At 47.3% G+C, this 22,080-nt stretch overlaps 1 protein-coding gene across 1 annotated transcript in view; it reads right to left on the reverse strand.

Annotated features, from left to right (window-relative positions):
• Nucleotides 1-636: 636 nt before the first annotated feature.
• PEPD (peptidase D) overlaps nt 637-22,080 on the reverse strand; it is a 124,812-nt gene continuing 103,368 nt past the window's right edge. Inside the window, exons 12-15 of the mRNA XM_053399282.1 lie at nt 14,594-14,742; nt 6,975-7,159; nt 5,077-5,268; nt 637-1,434 (exon numbers count right to left, since the gene is read on the reverse strand). Coding sequence (XP_053255257.1) covers nt 1,294-1,434; nt 5,077-5,268; nt 6,975-7,159; nt 14,594-14,742 — 667 coding nt within the window. The 3' untranslated portion in view covers nt 637-1,293. The remainder of the gene's footprint in view (nt 1,435-5,076; nt 5,269-6,974; nt 7,160-14,593; nt 14,743-22,080) is intronic.

The following is a 22,080-nucleotide window of genomic DNA, read 5'->3' on the forward strand; positions in this document are numbered from 1 at the left end:
AAGAAACTTGTGCAAAATGAACCAACTGCAGCAGAACCAAAAATGAGGCATGTTCCCACATCCCTAACTGATGTCCTGCTCTTTTTCTCTTGTAGGATGAGGGGTGGGACAGCAATTTGGCAGATAAAGTGGTTTTCTACCTGCAATTCCCTGTTGCAGTAATGAGTTCAGGGCTACGCACTTCCTTGGCTAAGGAGAGGAAAAGATGTGGTTTTTGGAGGTGGATATTGGTGCCAATAACTTGGAGATGACCTCTGCTTAAGTCTTGCTTCCTGCTAACCATGAAGGGCTAGCCTTTTGTGTGTGTGTGTGTGTGTGTGTGTGTGAGAGAGAGAGAGAGAGAGAGAGAGGAAGTCCTTTCCCCATTGGCATAATTTCCTGAGTTACCAGAGGAAATGTTCCCCAAAATTTAAAGACTGCCCCACCTTGGACCCTCCAAAGAAGAGGCCTACAGAGGTTGCTGTTGATAGGTCTATATTAGCTCCAGTGTGTTCAGTGTTAGGGGACCACAGATGGTGTAATTAACTTGCCCCAGAACAGTAAATATTGATCTTAAGACTGGGGGGGGGGGAATAGTTGGCAGCCCAGCCTTCCGCAATACTGCAAAGAGAATTCCAGAGAAAGAAATGGAAGTAGTGGTTTTAAGGCAAAGCTTTTATTTCTGCATTTATTAGGCCAATAGTACATTATATTAGGCCAATACAGTCATACCTCGGGTTGAAGTAGCTTTGGGTTGAACGTTTTCGGGTTGTGCTCTGTGGCAACTCAGAAGTAACAGAGCGTGTCACTTCCAGGTTTCACTGCTCACGCATGCGCAGACGCTCAAAATGACGTCATGCGCATGTGCAGAAGCGGCGAATAGCGACCTGCACACGCGCAGACACGGGTTGTCTTCGTTTCAGGATGCGAACGGGGCTCCGGGACGGATCCCGTTTGCATCCAGAGATACCACTGTATAATGATCTGCCTTAAATCAGAAGAGAAATTTGTCATCTGTTTAAAAATTAGCTTTAAGATTACAAAGCCTCCCAAACAGGGGCTATGTCCATCATTCAAAAAGATCCTTTGCATCAGTAGGTTTGGACTGCTTGCAGAGAAGCAAGAAACAGTTAGGCTAAGGCTATGATCAGCTTAAGGCATTGTCGCTTACAATATCTTTTCATTTGGCACGTAATGGAGGGCTTTTCCCTTTGCCATAAAGTAGCTGCTTTACCCCACTGGAGCACCTGCAAAACTGGACACATTTCCTTAGATGCTGCAGTGCCAGCAAGAGGGGAACCAATATCCTAGCAGTTACATGGAGGCGGAAGCAAAGGATTTGGTGACCCCATGAGCTTCAGCCATAAATGATTCAATCTCCTCCACAGTCCGGGGGACGCAGGTCAGCAGCTCCATTCCATTAGCTGTCACGGCAATGTCGTCCTCAATTCGTACCTGGGAAAAACAAGCATCTGGTTGAGCACTCAGGAAGAAGGGAGCAATGGCCTGGCTTGCATGAGGCCCACCCAGTTGGAGAGGATGACTTTGGGAGCTCAAAACAACTACAGAGCTATAGATTCCCCTTCCCTTTCTAAGCCACCATAAAATGCATGTAACATTCTTGATATGCTTTTCTTTCCAGGGTAAGAGCCCACATTGAGGAACTGGAGCCTATGCCCCCTTCTCAGGTAGTTCACTACTGTTGATCATCTGGGGAGGGAGAGCCATATTCAGCCCCCCCAGCTGCCGCAATGAAGTCAACTGGATATGTGAGCTCACAGTCCTTTGCTCCCTCTCACTTGCGCACCTGTTTCTTCCAAACAGGTCATGGCACAAGCATTTTGTGCCTCTCACATCAGCCAGGGAGGAAAGGGGTATGTGGCAGCATGGCTTATCTAATGTGCTGGCATGGAGGTGCAACACTGCACAAAACCCGAGAGCCGAATGAGGGAAGACTTGCTGCAGCTCTGGCAAAACCTACGTAGGACAGAGAACCCCTCCCACTTCGCCTCCATAAACTGCTCAACATGGGCACATCCTCCTTGCACCATCTCCCACCCCCAGCCAGATCCAGCACACTCCCTCTTTGCAGACCATTACTCAAGAATCCAGATCTTCATCTTGCTCTGCTTCACTGCAGATTTGTGAAGCTCTGTTCACCAATTTAATGCTCTCTGACTGTCTCTCTCTCTTTAAAAAAATGAACCATGACAGTGGATGCCTTACAGCTGATAGTGTTACCAAGAACTTTGAAACCTTTCCCATTTTCACTGGGTGCGCATGAAAAGGCCGGACCATTTTCTGTTCTGTTCTAATCTTCTCTGCCAGTTAAATATGCAGACTCAAGTCATTATCCCTTATCTTATCAGAAAGAAAGGTAAGTCTCCAAGCTGCAATAAAAGCAATTTTAGCAAGGTGTCAAATCCAAAGGAACACAAAACCCAGTGACTCCCACCATACAAGCGCTTTAATTGTTTCTGACCTCTGGGCATTTTAATCTAAAAATAATGCTAGTTTAACATTTGTCCTCCTGCTTGCAAAATAATCCATTTGTTCAAACAGAGCGAGTCATCGAGCCCTATTAAAGCGTTCAAAGAGGTATTTGCCAGATTATCTTCTTTATTTGACATTAATTTAAGTGTATTACAGAACTGAATTAAATAAACTTTCCAGAATTCACACCCAGGAGGGTGACAGCTGTCTGGTTTCCTCTACGTTTCCTGCTCAAAACCTTCCTGAAAGAGACATATTCATTGCCCCAAAGAGAAGGCAATTTCTCAAGGCTTGCTTCTTCTGATAGCACAATGGCAACAGGCAAGCCACAAAAGTAGCCGTATGTAATAGGGCTGTTTCGGCTGATGTAAACTGCTAGGTCCCATGGAAGAAATGATGGCCAGCAGACACAAAACTTGGGGTTGACTGCAATCCTCTTAGACAACACGCACTGTGGACAGATTTGCACCTGTGAAAAATGTCTTACACCTGCAAAATTGCACAAATGCAGTTTCAAAATTGTAGAAATTTTTGTAGAAGCAAGAGTTGGTGGGACTGACTTTTTTTAAAATTAAACTCTTAACTGCAATTTATTGCAAGCATTTTAACACAAGTGAATCCCCAAGAAAACTATAAAGGCACAGGTTACAGGCTCTGTCATGGGTTATATAGTTCTGTTAGGTATCTTGCCTCTTATTTTTAAGGCACATCCCTCAAACAACTCCTGGCTCGCGAGCCCAATGACCTAAGCAGCTTCAGGGAGAAGCCAGAGATTACAGTACAATCACATCTTACACAGGCCTTCGGTTCCAAGGGTTATGCATACACACAAAAATGTGCATGCTCAAACCCTTGGAACTGCCCCTATGTGAGCATCCTTACTCTTCCAGAGCTAGTGTGCCAAGAGGACCTTGCCTGGTAAGCAAGTAAGAGAGGTTTCGTGTTGGGGAAACCCTGCGTGCAATTTCAACCAGCCGGCCTTCAGCTGCTCAAGTTAAAGCTGTGGAAGATGCAATCAAGCCACACTTGCTCCTATCAACCGCAGTGATGCAGCTATGCGCAGCCTACGAGGTGAACCTCAGGTGTTCCAGCCACACAGCCTGCTGGGGGCTCCCTGACCTCTCCCGCTGCAACACGGCTTCTTGGAGCACCAATATCCTTGGGCCAGGCCTCTTCCCAGCCTCCCATGCCCCACAGCAAGCCCCCACCTCTTCCTCCATGCCTTCACACCAGGCCTCTCACCCTTCAGGCTGACGCTGCAGAATTAGCTGGTACGTCAAAAGTTGCATTTAAAAAAGAGAGGAGGGTGTCAGGCCCTCGGATCCTGGCTGGCCTGCATGCGCTGATAAAGAAAGAACAGTGCAAAGCAAAGATGACCTCTCCAACCCAGCGGGGGGGAGAGAATCCAGCAGCAGAAGGTAAAGTCCCACACGGCTTGATAAGATTGTATGCTCTGCACACAGGGCTTACAAAGCGCTGAGGCCAAAGCCAGGACCGAGTGACTCAGAGAGCTGGCTGTTAAGGGAACAAGGGAGCTTCGGTGTATAAAGGTAGCGAGAGGAACTCAGCTTCAGCAAAGAGGCCTGAATTCACCATTTCCTTTGACGGTGTAAAATCATTGGGGGGATTTCAGGCAGGGGAAACACTTTCCCCTTCTCTGTGGGCTCATTTCTTGCAGGTCCACCCCATTCCCGCAACGCTACATTCTGCTCCCAGAAAGTATCAAGGCTGCACAAAATGAGGAAAGGGATCTTCCATTCTGAATATAATTGAGTACCAACTCTTGGATGTTTCCCACAGTTTGGCAGAAATCGCTGAATTCCTTCAGAAAATGGGTCCAGTTCCAAGTACCAGTCATAGTGCCCTTTAAAGTCCTTCATTGCTTAGGATCATGGGCAACTTGAAGGTTCATCCATCTCCACACGGGCCTCCCTGTACAATGGAGGGTCTCCTTTGGCTGACCCTGTAACCTAAGGTGAAGGAAGGGGTGGCTAACTGGTTTGTGGGGGAGGCTCCCACATCTCCCCCCCCCGATTGCCCCTGAGGGGGGATGGGCTATGGTCTGGATGACTCCCCCCTCATACTGATGTGTTTTCTTTTTTCACTCCCCTTCCATGGTTGCTAACCATGCAATTAAAGTAAAATTTACTTTGAACCTTAATTGCAGAAGAAACTCTGCTATTTGGGACACAATAGGCCAAAGACACTTTATCCATGAAACTGGTGTCTGTGATGTTGAAATCTCCTGCTATGGGAGGCCTAGGAATGAGAGGTTCTGCTACAACAGTTGCTTGTGTCAGGAGGAAAACATACTAAGTAACTGATCCATCAGATGCCCAGCAAAGCCCAGCGGCTAAGAAGCTGAGCTATGAATCCAGACACCCCTGGTTCAAATCGCACCTCAGACATACATTTTTGAAAACCCACTTTCTGTCTCAGGTTCCCTGTCTGTGATGTGGGCGCAACAGCAGCCGAAGGATTAGCTTGAAGGGTTGCTGTAAGCTTTGCACAGTACCTAAGGATGCAAGTTCCCTTTCCACACGAGGCAAGACATCCAGTGGCAGAGATCTCTGCCCTAAGAGGCGCTAGAAGCAAGTAACTCACCCCTCCAAAACCCCGAAAGCGTTGCAGAACTTCGTTATTGATGAAGCAAGCCTGGGCAGGGTCAGCCAGGGCCTGGTCCAAGAGGTGGTCGATGAAGTAGATGCCAGGCTCCACTGTCAGCACCATGCCTTGGACAAGGAGGCGGGCAGTTCGCAGGCTCCGCAGCCCCGGAAGGTCAATGCGTTCCACACCCTAGAAAAGTGCGGCATAATGGTTAGAGTGTTTGACCAGAACCTGGGAGAGCAGGGTTCAAATCCCAACTCAGCCATGAAGCTCATTGGGTGACCTTGGGCCAGTTGCTGCCTCTTAGCCTAACCTCCCTCACAGGGTTGTTGTGAGAATGAAACAGGGAACCGAGAACTATTTACTCCACCCTGAGAAACTTGGAGGAAAAGGTGGGATATAAATGAAATAAATACACATTCACCCTGATATGGTTAAATTGGAGCACTGTGTTCAGACACAGTCTGTCGTGCTTCTCTCATTTCTTTACCGACAGAATAGAATTTCTTTCCCAACTTAAAACGTTCCTAACATTTAACAGGAAGAAAAACTAGCTGCGGCTGTTTGACACCCACACATCCAAGGCCTGAACTGTTCGGATGAACAGAGGTGGTGGGAAATACCCAGCGAGGATGAGAAGGAGCATGTCTAATTTCCTCGCTGCCCCTTGGGCTCCCAGCCCCATCCCACCCAGGAATACATTGAAGAGCTAAGAGTGCCTAATCTCGTGGATTAATGAAGTCCATGATCCGGAAAGGATTAAATTAGCAGCTGGACCCCTGGGCCACCAGCCTTTTTTAATCTGAAAAATAAACTTGAAGATGCTTGGAACACAAAACCAAACACAACCAGGTTCTCTTGGGTCCATTGCTCGTAAGCGTTCCCCAGTGAATCAATTTCTAGTAACTGGATATGAAGGCAGGGCTGGGCCAATGCAAAAGCAGAATCCCCAGAAGAGTGCAGAAGGAGGAATGCAATTACTGCTCCCCCTGTCTCAGAATCAGTTGGCCTGCGTTCCACTGACTTCATTCTCTTAAGAAAGCAGGGCAGAATGGGTGTGTGTGTGTAACGAAGGATGGCAACTGGCAAAGCCCTTGAAGAGAGGATCCTAGGAAGGGGCATGGAAAAGGCTGCTTCTTCAGCTCTAAGTCTGCAATCTCACATACGCCTTGGTACATGGAAGCAGGTAGTTACGTCTTTGGAAATTCCTCCTCTGGGAAGCCCATCTGGCTGACTCTCCCTCTTCAAAACACTTTCCCAGCAAGGCTTCAGAACAGGGGTCGTAAAAACCACAGGCCCTTGAGGGTGGCCCTCCAGGCCTCTCCACCGGATCTTTGGAGCATCTCCTGCACCCATTTGCAGCCTCCCTGTGTGCTTGCTTTTGCTTGCCTGGGTGGAGGACAGAGCAGGGTAGAAACATTGTGTTTCTAGACACATTGTGTAGACAGCATTGTGTAGAAACTAGCTTACTGTACAAAGGCAGAATTGACATTCATTGCTCTGTCCACTTCTGCCTCTGGCTCTGGGGAGGCTGCCCAGAAGGTTGTGTGTGGCTCTTGAGCTGAAAGACTATTCTCCATCCCTGGAGAAATAGTGATCTGACTTTCCTGCCTTGTTTGAGGGTTGCCTTCTGGCAGGTTCTGCAATTAATTTGTGGCTGTTGCTTATGTTTTAGATTGTGGCTTCTACATAGGATTTTAAAGCCCGATAATGGGCTGGCAAAGCACTATGCATGTTTGCATAAACAAGTAAACACAGACAGCTGTTTGGAGGTGGCGGGGCACGTGGAAGAAGGGGGACAGAGGCATGCCGACTTGATTGTTTCCAGATCTGTTGACTCCCTTTTGCAATCCTGGTGATTTAACTGGCACCCTTGGAGACGCTCCGATACTGACCTCTGGGTAGCCTCCCACATCATGCACGTCGATCCCAAGGAGGTGTCCAAGCCCGTGGGGCATAAATAACGCACCCAGATGAACCTTCACCATGTCATCAACGTTGCCTCGGAGGATGCCAATTTTTGTGAGCTCTTCCAGATGGATTCGGTCAGCCAGACGGTGCATGTCAGGCCAGGAGACTCCTTGAGGGGAGCAGAGAAAAATGGCTGCCATTAACTATTATTTAGATGCTTATCCTCCTCTTTTAAATAGAAAATCGGGGGGGGGGGCACAGCAGCAGAAGTGCACCCACCCAACGCCAGAGTTTTCATTTTAATACAGATGATGCTTTAAAGAATAAATAAATGTTACTCAGCAAACAAACAAAAGGAAAACGGGAAATAAAGACATATACAGTGGTATCTCGGGTTAAGTACTTAATTCATTCCGGAGGTCCGTATTTAACCTGAAACTGTTCTTAACCTGAAGCACCACTTTAGCTAATGGGGTCTCCTGCTGCTGCCGTGCCGCCGGAGCACAATTTCTGTTCTCATCCTGAAGCAAAGTTCTTAACCTGAAGCACTATTTCTGGGTTAGCAGAGTCTGTAACCTGAAGAGTATGTAACCTGAAGCGTATGTAACCCGAGGTACCACTGTAACATTTTTCTTTAAAGTAAAAGAGATACTAGACGCCTTTGCTTTTAGAGCAAAGGTGGGGAGTCTTTGGCCCTCCAGATGTTGCTGACCTACAACTCCTATCATCCCTGCTGGCTGGGGTTGATGGGAACTGGGGTCCCAAGAGGGCCAAGGGTTCCTCACTAATGCTTTAACATGTCCCACACGAACAGCTAATTAATGCAACAGCACCTTCACAGTCTTTGTGGGGTGTTAATGTGCCCCACACATGACTTGGGAATGATGGATCCAACTCTACATTGGACTTGGGATTGGGAGACCAGGGCATAAACTTAACCCTAAAGCTCACGAGGAGCACTTGGGCCAGAGATGATCCTTTCAATCAAACGTGACCCACATGGTTCCAGGAAGGGCAACATGAGGGACACATCACAAATACTGCCTCCAGGAAAGGATGCAAGGATACCAAAGCAATAAATCAGATGACTAAGTGAATTAATGCCACTGGCACATGACTTATTCCTCATCCTAAGAAAGAATAATTGTTTGAGTTTTTCTGTGTGTCCATCTTCCTGCTAATTTCCCCAGAGGGAAGTCTTTCCCTCACCCACTCTCACCTCCACAACTCTGCCAACCCCTCATTTGAGGGAGCACAGAAATCCCACATCCTCTCTCAAGCCAACAGGCCTTCCTGCTTGCCCAGCCCAGCCTTGTAGAGAACAATTTTTCCCCTCCACCTGAATTCTCACTGCCCAACAGGAGACATCTCCCTACCCAACCCTGACCCATAAACACAAGTCCACAAAGCTATCATCACTTTTGCTATGTGTTTTATATTGTATTCGGAAGACTGATCTTCTTATTTAAGATTCAAATAGATCACCCACTCACTCACTTCTTTCCTCTCAAGTCATTTGAACACAGCCCGTTTTGTGAATGTCCAGGCCAGCCATTCCCAATCTGGTGCCCTCCAAATGTTTTGGATTGCAACTCCCATCAGCCCCAGCCAGCATAGCTCTATGCATGATGCTGGGGCTAATGGGAACACAGTCTTGCAGTGCATCTTTCGCACTGGCTGCCGTCACGCTGCTCCCTTCCCTGCCCCCCCCCACATGGGGCGTTGAGTCACTCCCAACAGGACCGTTTGCCAAACTAAGGTAACTGGGGTGAAGGTTTAGCAGCTAACGCTTTCCTTGTTTGGATTTGGCACACTCGTGTACGAGTCAGCAGTTTTTGCATCCAAGAGGCCCTCCCAGTTTACATTTGCTTTACCCCCCTCAGTGGGGGAGAAAGCCTTGGGGGATGGGGGTATATCTTGTCTGAATTATGTTAACTTTTAAAAAAAGGAAACACACGCACAATGTGCTGAAAATAATCAGAAGGGAGGAACACTCCCCTAGCTCAGCACCAATGAAAAATTACCCTTGTCCTACCTCTCTGGAATAAAGGCCAGTAACAGATTATGCTTTTTTGCGGTGTGTGGTGTGTGGGCAACACAGCTGTTCAACATCCACAGAATCACAGAGCTGGAAGGGACCACCAAAGGTCATGTAGTCCAACCCCCAGCAATGGCAGGAATAGCAGCTAAAGAATCCTTGACAGATGGCCACCCAACCTCTGTTTTAAAACCTCAAAGGAGGGAGAGTTCAGCGTCTTCCAAGGTAGTCCTTTAAACTGTTTAAAGTTAGCTGATTTCTGATTTTCACATTTATATATTTGTTTTGTTGTTTAGTTTAATGTACAGCTGTTGTAAACTGCTCTGATTTTTGTTAAGAATAGCAATATATAAATAGTTTTATCAAATGAATAAATGAATGCAACAAAAAACCCATTACACAGACACAATAAAATTTACTGAAAACAGTATGTAGGTGTCCGTATGGAAGGGTTGTTAGCTATTTTGGAATCAATACTTCTATATATATAAAAAGGGAGCACCTGAGAATGAAGACTGTGGGGCAATAACTTCATCTGAGATGGGAGGCTCTGTCTACTCCTATTATGCAGAGAGGCAGAGGCCCCTCACCCATATACTTTTGGAAATCGCAGAATCATAGACTTGTAGAGTTGGGATGCACCCAAGGGTCATCTAGTCCAACCCCTGGCAATGCAGGAATCATAGCTAAATAACATTTGACAGCCCAACCTCTGTTTAAAAACCTCCTCTTTACCAGGCTAAACGTACCCAAATTCCCTCGACTGTTCCTCATAAGGCTTGGTTTCCAGACCCTTTATCATCTTGGTCGCCCTCCTTTGCACATGTTCCAGCTTGTCAATATCCTTCTTAAACTGTGGTGCCCAGAAATGGACACAGGACTCCAGGTCTGGCCTGACCAAGGCAGAATAGAATGGCGCTATTACTTCCCTTGAACTGGACACTAGAGTTCCGTTGATGCAGCCTAGAACTGCAATAACTTTTTTTTGCTGCTGCATCACACTGTTGACTCATGCTAAGGTTGTGGTCTACTAAGACCCCTTGATCCTTTTCACATGTACTAATAATTTGGCTAAAAGTGTGAAAATCAGAGGAAGGTTGTTGTTTTTTTTATCTCATTATGCTCCCATATATCACACAATGCTAAGAAATGAGGAAGTGGCCCAAGTCTGGATCAGTTTGCTTTGATCTTCACAAAATGAAGTTGCACTTTGGTGCTGAAATTGAAAGTATGATCAAAGAATCCCAGTGACTGGAGCTGGCATCACCCTGGAAAAGAAGAGTTCCTTGAGAGCCTCCCCCCACCCCCGAAAAAAATAAAAAACTTTGCAGACCAGAACTTGAGAAGAATTCAGAAGAGGGTCTAATTAACACCAGCTTTTTACATGAGAGGCCCTGATGTCACATTAAAAGTGAGGCTGAGGCCAAAAAGACTTTGCAGAAGTTGCACATCTCCTTTCCTTTTACTGGCTACCCATTTTCATTAAGGAGGTGCTCAGAGACACATTAATATATTATGCTCTGAGAGATGTCAGATTTTTCATCCTTCCCACCAAACCCATCCACCCCTCTAAATTAAAAGGTTCAGGGTCCTAAAGTCAGAGAAAACTCTTCATTATTTTTGCATGCAACTCAGGAATATTCAGCTTTAATCAGAGAAGCAATTTTAGGCCCCTTATAAGACTAATCCCCCTCTCCCAAGGCACAGGATACTTTCACAAGGAAAAATCTTCTTAACTGCCTGCATTCCCAATGACTAAAGGAATCATCGGCAGATACTCCTTTGAAACAGGATAGGTTCCAGAGGGTGGTGTGGTCAGGCGTTTGCTGCCTCCCCCCCCCAATTCCCCACTTTGCACCTGAGATGGTCAGAGGCAGCAGAGGCAAATCCTTAGTCTCCATACTACACACTTCTTTCAGGTTAAGGTGTCCGGCTGGCAAAGGCTGCTCTAACCACTACACCACACTGTCTCACATTGATGAAACGCTCCCCAGGTTTTAGTGAATTGCTCTCCACTGGGCTGCTTATAGATCCACCCCCCGACCCAACTGGAACCTTGGAAAATGCAACCTGCTCCCCAATACTGGGAGGTTCATCAGCCAGCCAGCCAGCTGTCAGCCACTCAAGGGCCAGGTTTACATAGTCTGATTGGAGAACCCTTGGACTTTGGACCGCTGTCGCATGAGACGTCTGTCCAAAGGGGAAATCTGCTGATGAGGCGTCTGCTTCATTCTTAATTCACTGCCAAATGAGATACGGTGCGATGTAGGTCAGTGAACCAATAGATGACCTTCTCACCCAATGAGCATGGCTCACTATGGTTCCACTGCTTCTTCCTGAGCATCGATGGAAGCGCAATGTGCCTGGACATGACACACCTTCTAGGGTCTCCCCACCCAGCTCTCCCTCTCTCCCTATAACAAGGACTGCTTGACGGCCACAACGTTGACCGTAGCCTTGGGCAAACAAGGTAACTGCGCTTGACACAGGAATATGGATTAGTTAGCAAAGAGATTACGGCATCAGAAGCCATTCAGCATTATAGAGGGCTAGCACAGCGAAGGCAGATTTCAACATGACTTTCAGGCTGCAGGAGAAGGAGCAAGGTGGTACTGCAGGGGCCCTGCCACTGACTCTGCTAAAATACCAACTCCAGCAGGCTCCTCCCTCAGCTGTTATCCTTTCTGTCAAAGTACAGGAAGAGAGAGAAAGGCCAGCAGAGCCTTTCCATCAACTCTGCAACGTCTGACTCCTCATCTCCTTGGAATCTGTCCAATCCAGCTGGCCAGCAACTCTGTGCTACGAAATAGTGCAGAGTTTACCTGTTTTCCTCCTCCCTCCTAAACCTTCTTGTCCCCTTTTGTGCTGCGTCTTTCATATTGTAAGCCCAAGAGCAGGGACTGCCTTCTCACAAACAATTTGTAAATGTTTTTTTCCTGCTAAAGAGGGAGATAAAAAATGCTATAAACAAAGAAACACCTTAGGAAAGGGCTCTGAAGGCAAGCGAACAGAGGAGACTGTCTCATCCCAAAGACTTGGAGACCCCTCACCCCGCTTAACGGCAGCGTTGAGAATAACACACCCGATTCATGCAGCACAAACCACCAGGATAGGGACGGGGAACCCCAGGCCTGCCAGGCCTCTCAGTATGGGCCCCAAGACTCTCCCCACGCCAATGGCCCATCTAGTCCAGCATCCTATTCTCACAGCAGCCAATTGGATGCCTCAATGGGAAACTAGCAAGCAGTAATCGAGCACAAAAGCATTCAGAAGCACATTTGTCCGGTCCTATTATCAGCACATGGAAGGAGGAATCGCAATTCTAATTGGAACTGGGGCTGGAGAGGGAAAGGTGGGAATTCCCTACCCCCCCCATCCAGTGTACTGCTTCCAGGCGATGCACTGAGCATCATGCGCAAACCTGGCCATGAAACTCTTTTTGCCAATCTGTTTCTCTAGATGCGCAGCTGCCAGTAACATAATTTTAAATTTTTTAATAAATAAATGCTGGCTGGGTGGAAAAACAGCAACGACATCTGAGCATATTTGGAAGCTCTTTCACATTTTTTCATACTTTGTGGAAGCAAACAGCATCCATCAGCGCAACAGCCGCCTTTTGCCCAGCGAGTGTCCAAGTGCCATGTCAGTTCAGCTGGGACTTTGGGGCACACGAGGCTATAAATAAATGGAGGAGAGATAGGGAGAGGCGACCTGTTGCCAAGTTGGCTCTGCTCGCTCCTTTCCTCAGGAGGCGTTTGAGAGGCAAAATAGCTTTTAATTGGAACGTGGGCGGAGTGTGTGTGTCTGTGGGAGGGGGGTGTCAATGCTCTCTTACCGGGAGATCTGGTTTGATACAATAGGAAACCGCAAAGCAAGAAGAATGGGATTATAATGTTCATTTAAAAATGGTACATATGGGTGGGAAAAAGCAAGAATGAGATACAAACCCACCTTCCACCAAGTACTTCATTCCTAATTTATTTAACATGTTTTTATCCTGCTCATCAGATAAAAAAAAAATTAAATAAAGGCTAGCAGAGTAGCTGGAAGATCACTACAACTCCCATGTGGCTGGCATGGCTGGTAGCATTTGTACTCCAAAACATCTGGAGAGAACCAGGTGGGGTAAAGGCTGTTTGTTGAAGAGCCACAAGGAGGCCCCAGCAGGCCTGGCCTGTAACCTGGAATCTGGAATAAGATCAGGCGAATAGCCCATCTAGTCCAACATCCTGTTCTGATAGCAGCAGACCAGATGCCCCCTATAGGAAGCCTGCAAGCAGGATCCGACTGCAAGGATCCTCTCCCAACTTGCCATTCCCGCCAACCGGCATTAAGAGGCATACTGCCTCCAATAGCAGAGGTAAAAATATGTCGCAGAATCCTTTACCACAGACCAGGGATCCTCAGGCTGACTTCTAGGTGGAATGTCAAAAAGGCCCTCTTTTAATTTTTTTAAATTAAAATAAAATAACAGTCATTATTGGTGCCATTCCATGCCACATCCACACCGGACATTTAAAGTGCTACAATACTTTAAACAGTCAGGGCGCCCCCCAAAGAATCCTGGGAGCTGTAGTTTGTAAAAGGTGCTGAGAGCTGTTAGGAGTTGTTATTCTGTTCCCCGGAGGTACTATTCTCCAGAGTTCCCTAGGAAGAGCAATTGATGCTAGGGAGGGAGCTGGGTATGTTTAGCCTGGAAAAGAGAAGACTGAAAGGAGACATGAGAGCCATCTTAAAATATCTAAAGGGCTCTCACCTGGAAGGTGGAGCAAGCTTGTTCTCTGCTGCTCCAGAGGGCAGGATCCAAATCGATGGATTCAAGTTAAAGGAAAGGAGTTTCACACTTAGACATCAGGAAGAACTTTCTGGAAGCATGAGCTGTTCGACAGTGCCTTGGAAGGCGGTGGACCAGGCTTCCTCAACCTTGGCCCTCCAGATGTTTTGAGGCTACAATTCCCATCATCCCTGACCACGGGTCCTGCTAGCTAGGGATCATCGGAGTTGTAGGCCAAAAACATCTGGAGGGCCAAGGTTGAGAAAGCCTGCGGTGGACTCTTGGGCCCCTTCCAACTCTACAATTCTCCAGTTCTATTACTGTTAAACCATTCTGGGCTTAATGTACCGTAGATCTGGGAAGGTGAATAAGGATCTCCTAACAATTCTCAGCACCCTTAACAAACTACAGCTCCCATAATTCTTTGGGGGAAGGTGTGACTGTTTAAAGCACCATCACTCCATGTATCATTCAGTCCCAGCACAGCTAAGCAAATCTGTTGCTGATTTTAAGCAGTGGAGGAAAGAGGTGAAAAGATTCCTGATTAATGGAAGGCAGGGGATATGCAGAGGGGCCTTGTCTGTCTGCTAGACGTGGTACAAAGGGGGCAGCCCATCTCCTCAATCTGGGGCCACAGTGTGAAGCATGGCCAGCCCATTCCAAACCACGAGGGCTAAGTATCACCCCCAGTGAGGCTAGGGTGCACCATACGCACAGCATCCTCTGGCAGGGCGACCTCCACAGAGGCTCCTTCTGTTCTGTTGATGTATTCCCCGCCGCCTTCTTCTTACCTGGCTTGACGGCGCTTAGCACAGCCCGGTTTGACTTCAGCACAGCTTCGTAGATCGCCCGCTGGTCAGGGGTGAACTTCCCATTTGCTGGAAAAGTGCAGGTGATGTCTGAGCCGTAGCAATAGTACTCACCTCCCATGTCAAAGAGGCTGTAGGGAAAAGAGAAGTTTAGCACCTGGGAGAAAAGGGCATTAAGGACAGGAAGACTCCCTCCCCCCTAAGCTCAACTTGGACTTGGATTCAAGGTTCAGCAGCACCTGAAAGTTAATCTCTATGTACTAGGCGATCTTCCCCATCATCAAAATTATTTATTTTTTAAATAAGATTTCTACATCGCTTGATTGTTAAAAAAAAAACTTCTCAAAGTAGTTTGCAAAAAAGAAAAAATTATAAAATTATCAATAAGAAAGGCTTGGCTACACAAGAATGTTTTGAACAGGTGCCAAAAAGTTACATTGAAGGCGCCTGTGTGATATCAATAGGCAGGGAGTTCCAAAGTGTAGGGGCTGCCACACTGAACAATCAAGTTCATGCAAATGCAGAACGAGGGCTATGTGACACCTGTAATAGTGTCAGTTCTGCCAGTTTTACTCATCCCTCAGCCTAAGCGACTTCCCAGGAAGGTTGTAAGAATAAAATGGGAGCAGGAGCCTGGTCAGTCACCCTGAACTCCTTGGAGAAACACGCTGCAGAAATCGAAGGAAGACAGACAATCTGATTGGTAACAGCAACATAAAACTAAGGGCTGGGCCAATGACACGAAAGGTCTGGTTGCAACTCAGTGGCAGAGAATCTGCTTTACATGCAGAAGGTCACAGGTTCAATTCCCAGCATCTTCAGGAACAGATGGGAATGACCCCCATTTGAAATCCCAGAAAGTTGCTGCCAGTCAGTGTAGACAATACTGAGCTACATGGACCAGCCGTTGGATTCAGCATTAGACGGTTTCCCATATTCCCCGTAGCAGACCCTGCAATGCACCCGGATGCCAGCTCTGTCCCCATATCCACTATTACAGGCCCCCAAACACCACCAGAGGCTCATTTGCCTGCTCATCCCCCAAGGTGAGATCTGCTACCACCGGCTGCCTGCCTGCAACCAACAGACCAGTCTGAATGGATACAAATCTGGCATCTTAAAGTCACTGTGTGCCGGCCTTTGGGAGGATGGCTCAGGTGGACTCTGTTGACAGCTCAGAGCAGGCATAGGCAAACTCCGGCCCTCCAGATGTTTGGGACTACAATTCCCATCATCCCTAGCTAACAGGACCAGTGGTCAGGGATGATGGGAATTGTAGTCCCAAACATCTGCAGGGCCTATGCCTGGCTTAGAGTCTCTTAAATCCAGACTGAAATGGAAACAGGGTTCCCTTCCTATTATACGTCAGGAGCTAAATTTGTTTGAACAACAGCAGGGCTATTGGTGACTTCAGACGAGAACAGTGACTTATTCTCTTCTCCTCTCATAGGAGGAGAGCTGTTCCAACAGTGGAATGGACTCCCTGAGAAGGTGGTGAACTGCCTATATCCAAGCAGAGGCTGGATGGCCATCTGCCAGGGATCCTTGAGCTGTGATTCCTGCATTGCAGGGGGTTGGGATAGATGACCCTTGGGGATCCCATCCAACTCTACGGCTCTATGATTCTATGAGGCCAGCTGGTGATCTTGTATCAAGCAGATTTCTTAAGACTCCCAGGACCGGCCAGGCCCATCCTCCTTCCTCCCTGGGTCTCTCGTGCCTGACTCCCAGCACCAGGTGGGGACACATCGTTCCCAGTGTGCTGATCAAACAAGCGGCGATTAAAAGAAGCAGGGCAAAAGCCAGCCTTTGGAGTATGGACTTTTACTGTAAATAGCGTCACACCCACCACATGTACAGGAAAGGTCAGTGTGCCTCCCGTTTTGTCTCAGTGAGTAAGGCAGCTGGCATCGGACAGCACATGGAGAAACTGATTGCATTTTCTTAAAACAGTGCACAAGCTCTCCTTGCCCGCAGAGGACGACTTCAATGCTGTTGCTTAACTTTGCCAGCTAAGGAAGGATCAGCATGGCCCAGGCCCTTGGGGAGCAATGTCAAGGCTGGACTCGCAATGGCGAGTGTGACCCAGGTGCTGGGGGATGCAGCCCTCACAAGCCAAGGATACTTCCTGCCAGTTGGGGAAGTTATACTGGCTTTTTAACACAAGCACCTTAGTATGAGCCGGCTTTCCAACAGCTTACAGTCAACCCCTGAGAGGCCTGGCTGATGTGCAGAGGCAGCTGTGTTTCCTGCACTGGAGTGGGTTGGACTACTTCTCCCTTTTAGTCCCTTCCAATTACATTTCAGTGCTTCTATGGTTCCAGCTCCTTGGGTGCTGACTGTCAGCCAGCCAGCCCCACAGAATCAGCCACTCCTGAACTGGGAAGTACAGTGGTACCTCGGGTTACAGCGCTTCAGGTTACAGACTCTGCTAACCCAGAAATATTACCTCAGGTTAAGAACTTTGCTTCAGGATGAGAACAGAAATTGCGCAGCAGCAGCAGTGCGGCGGCAGCAGGAGGCCCCATTAGCTAAAGTGGTACCTCAGGTTAAGAACAGTTTCAGGTTAAGAACGGACCTCCAGAACGAAGTAAGTTCTTAACCCGAGGTACCACTGTAATTACAAGTGCCTGCAAAGCCAAAGGACGCACGATGGGAGGAGTCTGACTGCTGCATCTCTGCACGAGACAGTTCTGAACACGCTTCAGTTCAGTCAGACTCCGCTGGGGGTAGATCACTCTGGGCATGGCCTCTGCAGTTGCTCCCAGCGCAGAGGCACAGAGAGGTTTCCTGCTCTCAGAGGTGGTTGTCTTGCTGCCTGCTCCTTCCAGTGCGAAGGTGCACCCACGTTACTGAAGACACAGCTGGTGAGGCCAAGCCTCTGGTGCAAGAGTCCTGATCGGAGGAGGATCTGGATCTCCCTCAAGTGAACCATGTGGAGGAACAGGTGGGGTCAGGCAAGGCCAAGCCTGGACTGTCAGGCCCTACAGTATTCCAGCTGCCACCATCTCTGACAGAGAGCCCAGGCTCAGAGACTTGGAAGCCTGAGAGTGTGCCGGAACACGAAGGAACATAAGGACATAAGAAGAGCCTGCTGGATCAGGCCAGTGGCCCATCTGGTCCAGTATCCTGTTCTTATAGTGGCCAACCAGATCCCTCTGGGAAACTGGCAAGCAGGACCCGAGCACAAGGGCACTCTTCCTGCCTTCAGTTTGCAGCAGCTGGCACTCAGAAGCATTGCTGCCTCCCACTGATTAGGGGCTTAGCCATTATGACTAGCAGCCATTGAAAGCTGACTCCTCTATGAATCTGTGTAATCCTCTTTTAAAGCCATCCAGGCTGGTAGCCATCACAGCCTCCAGTGGAAGGGAGTTCCGCAGGTTAACTATGCGCTTCATGAAGAAGGGCTTTCCTTTATTTGTCCTGAATCTTCTAGCATTCAGCTTTAATGTTCCCTGAGTTCCCATATTATGGAAGAGGAAGGAAAACTTTTCCCCAACCACTTTGCAACCTTTCCTCATAGGGTGGTTGCTCCCATATCTGATGGAACAAATTTATTATCTGCTTCTCCAAGATGTAGGGCCAGAACCAGTATTTTTAAACCACAAGAAATGAAATTAGGAAGGACTTCCAAGAGCTGTCCTCACTTGGAAACTGATAGACTCTCCTTGGTTTTTGAACAGAGGGTGGATGATCACTTATCGGCGATGCAGTAACAGTGGGTTGTGAGTGGGTTGAATTAGACGACCTTCTAGTTCTTATGACTCCAAAAACTAGATCCAGGGGAAAGGTGAGACAATATCACATTTTTGTCTGGATTTCATACATTCAAGTCACCAATGTCAAGCAACTAACTGCACTGACTCACACAGCTGCAGTATTCTTTTACCCTACTAATCAGCAGAAATGGTTCCCAGTGGGGAAAAGTCATGACACAAAAGGAAAAATAGATGGGTAGGGAGAAGAAAATAAGCTAACTCTAGCACCTAAAGTTCCTAAAGTTAAGCAGTAGTTCTTACAATGACCACTGGAATGGAAATAGAACAGACTGTGTGTGTGTGTGTGTGTGTGTGAGAGAGGGGGGGGGGCTGGGGGCTCTCTGACTGTCCTCTGGTTAGTTTACAGAATCAGGCCCTGCAGGCACAGTCAAAATTCTGTTCCCTGTCTGCATTCTTTTGCTGCTCCAAGGCCACTGGTAGTTAATTTTTAATACCGGGGAAGTAGGCAAAGCTCTGGGAAGCCGTTTTACTGGCCCAGGGAGACATGCAATGCTGAAGTCTGAGTCAGGCCATCAGAGCACCCTGTGCTGTACGGCTGCCTCTGACTCACAGCCCCTCTCCAAGGTCTCAGGAGACAGTCGTGATCTTTGCTCGGCAATCTATCTTTTCCCTTTCATCCACACGAGAGGCATCCCAGGGAACTGCGTTAGAAGTTTATAAAATTATGCCTGGCATGGACAAAGCGGGTAGAGAACATTTTAGTGCAGTGGTACCTCGGGTTAAGAACTTAATTCGTTCCGGAGGTCCATTCTTAACCTGAAACTGTTCTTAACCTGAAGCACCACTTTAGCTGCGCCACCGGAGCACGATTTCTGTTCTCATCCTGAAGCAAAGTTCTTAACCCGAGGTACTATTTCTGGGTTAGCGGAGTCTGTAACCTGAAGCGTCTGTAACCCGAGGTACCACTGTAGTAAGGCCAGTAAGAGTCAACAGGACAGAGGTTTATTTTTCTCCCTCTCTCATAATACTAGAACTGGCGGGCATCCAACAAAGCTGAGATGTGGGGAAATTCAGGAAAGATAAAAGAAAGTACTTCCTTCCTGCAGTGCATTGTTAAGCTATGGAACTCACTTCCACAGGAGGCCATGAGAGCCACCAACTTGGATGGCCTTAAAAGAGGATTGGATAAATTCCTGGAGGAAAAGGCTACTAGATGGCTAATAGCCATGGCGGCTCCACAGTTGGAGGTAGCAATGCTTCTGAAGGCCAGTTGCTGAAAGCCGCAGGAGGGGAGAGTGCTTTCTGATCAGGTCTCCCATTGAGGCATCTGGTTGGCCACTGTGAGAACAGGATGCTGGACTAGATGGCCATGGGCCTGACCCTGCAGGCTCTTCTGATGTGCTGAATGAAGCACTCTTCCAGTTGCAGGGCATGTGCAGAACTACTTAAAACTTTCCTGGGAACCCACACATCAGCCAGGAGCACCCTCTCTCTGCAACCCAGGGGCATGTCTAGGGTTTTTCTTCCAGCTGGCAGCTGTACAACAGACAGTATCTCACTGCTAACTACTCAAGTGACCTAAGTCAATGGCTGTTTTGATTTAAATGTCTTTAGATCAGCCCTTTGCCAGGCTGGTGCCCTCCAGATGTTTAGGACTACATCGGACTGCAGCGGGTTATTGAGAGGTGTCACACAAAACATCTGGAGGGCACCAGCTTGGCAAAGGGTGCTTTAAATAGTATCTTATGAGTATGAAATAATTAGCTTTTTTCCAATTCGGGGAACAGACAAATATCATTCTTCAAGGGTTTTTTAAATGGCCCTCTAATTAACAGATAACAGAAGAGAGAAATTTGCTGAAGCATTTGCTATTTTAAACAGATGGAAATTCAAAAGGTGGAGGAAAAGGAGATAAGTTGATTTTATTTTATTTTTGCTAGCAAAGAAACTGTGACAGAAATTCACTTTAGAAACGAATTGTGTGTTTTTAATGGAAGGTGTCTCTGCATCTTTCATCACAAGATGGCACTATTAACTAGAAAGACTTGGCAAATTTCTTGTGAGTGACTGAATTTTCATATTTGGATACAGAGAGCTCAGAAGCCCTTTTCTCTTTGCAGATCAAGACACGTCAGTGACAGCAAAGACCACAACTTTTATAAGCAGCTGCCATTAAAATAAGGACTGCGGTGACGCTCTGGATGTTAAACTGTAATACATTTTAATTGAGTGTGGCAATTTTATCTGCATAGCGCACAAATCACAATCGTAGGTGTTTTAATGTAGTGTGGCAGTTTCTTCTTGCTTTGTTATGTTTATACATATTTGTAGTTTGTGCTGAAACTGAAATTGCAATGGCAAGGGGCCAATGCAAATAAGTGTCTGCCTACACCTCTTCAGGCATTTGAGTGAACATGTGGGGGCTTAAATTCTATCTCATTCTCTATAGTGTGGCAGTTCATGTATTCTGTGCATCTGAATGGAACTATCCCAGCCCTTTTCCAAGAGAAAATTGGTAGTGTAGTGTAGGGATTAGGACCTGGGAGAGACTAGGGTTCAAATCCCTCACTCAGCAATGAAGCTCACTGAGTGGCCTTGGGCAAGTGACTGCCTCTCAGCCTAACCTACCTCACAGGGTTGTTGGGGGGAGGAGTTAAATAAGCAGGGGGGAGGAACTACGTACACCCCCTTGAGCTCCTTGGAGAAAAAGGTAGGATGTCTGTGAAACACCAGTACACTACCATTTGTAACAAAAGGAAAACAACCAAAGACGGGAGGAACATTCTTTTTTTGTCCTGTCTCAAATGTGGTACCCTCCAGATCTTGTTGGACTATAGCTCCCATCATTCCTGACCATGGACCATGCTGGCTGGGACAGATAAGTTGTCTAACACCTGCAACTGCAGGCTGCAGAAGGCTTATCTAGCTTTCGTCTTTACAAACCAACCAACCCAAGAATTTAAAACAGGGGTCAGCAAACTTTTTCAGCAGGGGGCCAGTCCACTGTCCCTCAGACCTTGGGGGGGGGCTATATTTTGAAAAGAATAATAATGAACCAATTCCTATGCCCCACAAATAACCCAGAGATGCATTTTAAATAAAAGGACACATTCTACTCATGTAAAATCATGCTGATTCCCGGACCGCCTGTGGGCCAGATTTAGAAGGCGACTGGGCTGGATCTGGCCCCTGGGCCTTAGTTTGCCTACCCATGATTTAAAAGTTTCCTCTCTTTTTGGCGACAATCTAACAGACTGCATGGACTCAGGGTTTTACTCAGGGCTCTTCCCCCCCCCCCCAGCTGGAACTCACTGGAATTGAGTTTTGCCACCTCTTTGGTGAGTTCTGGCACCCCCATAGTCATGGCACGGTGGCATGTCGCCTGAAGGTGTGCTCCAGAGGCGATTGGTGCGGCTGGGTGGCAGCGGAGGGTGAGCAGGTGAAGAAAAGAAGCCCCCCCCTTTAAAAAACCCTGAATATACATATAATTTTTCAGTTTTAGCAAACCATTTAATGAACCATTTTATTAATTTTAAAGTGTTCTGCACAATCAGTTTGCAAGATCCTCTGAGCCGCGTAACAAAAACGGCTTGACAGAAACAGGAAGATAAAGACTGAAAGGATATTTTAGAAATGGGAGTACGAGATATTAAAATGGAAACCTTTGCACTTTAAGTGTGTAACCTTTGCTTGAGGTAAGAAGAGCTTAAATTCCTAATGGAATGCGGCTAATCTGGTACAAGCAGAAAA

This window comes from Podarcis raffonei, chromosome 8 (assembly GCF_027172205.1).
Source record: "Podarcis raffonei isolate rPodRaf1 chromosome 8, rPodRaf1.pri, whole genome shotgun sequence".
In the NCBI taxonomy this organism is placed as follows: Eukaryota; Metazoa; Chordata; class Lepidosauria; order Squamata; family Lacertidae; genus Podarcis; species Podarcis raffonei.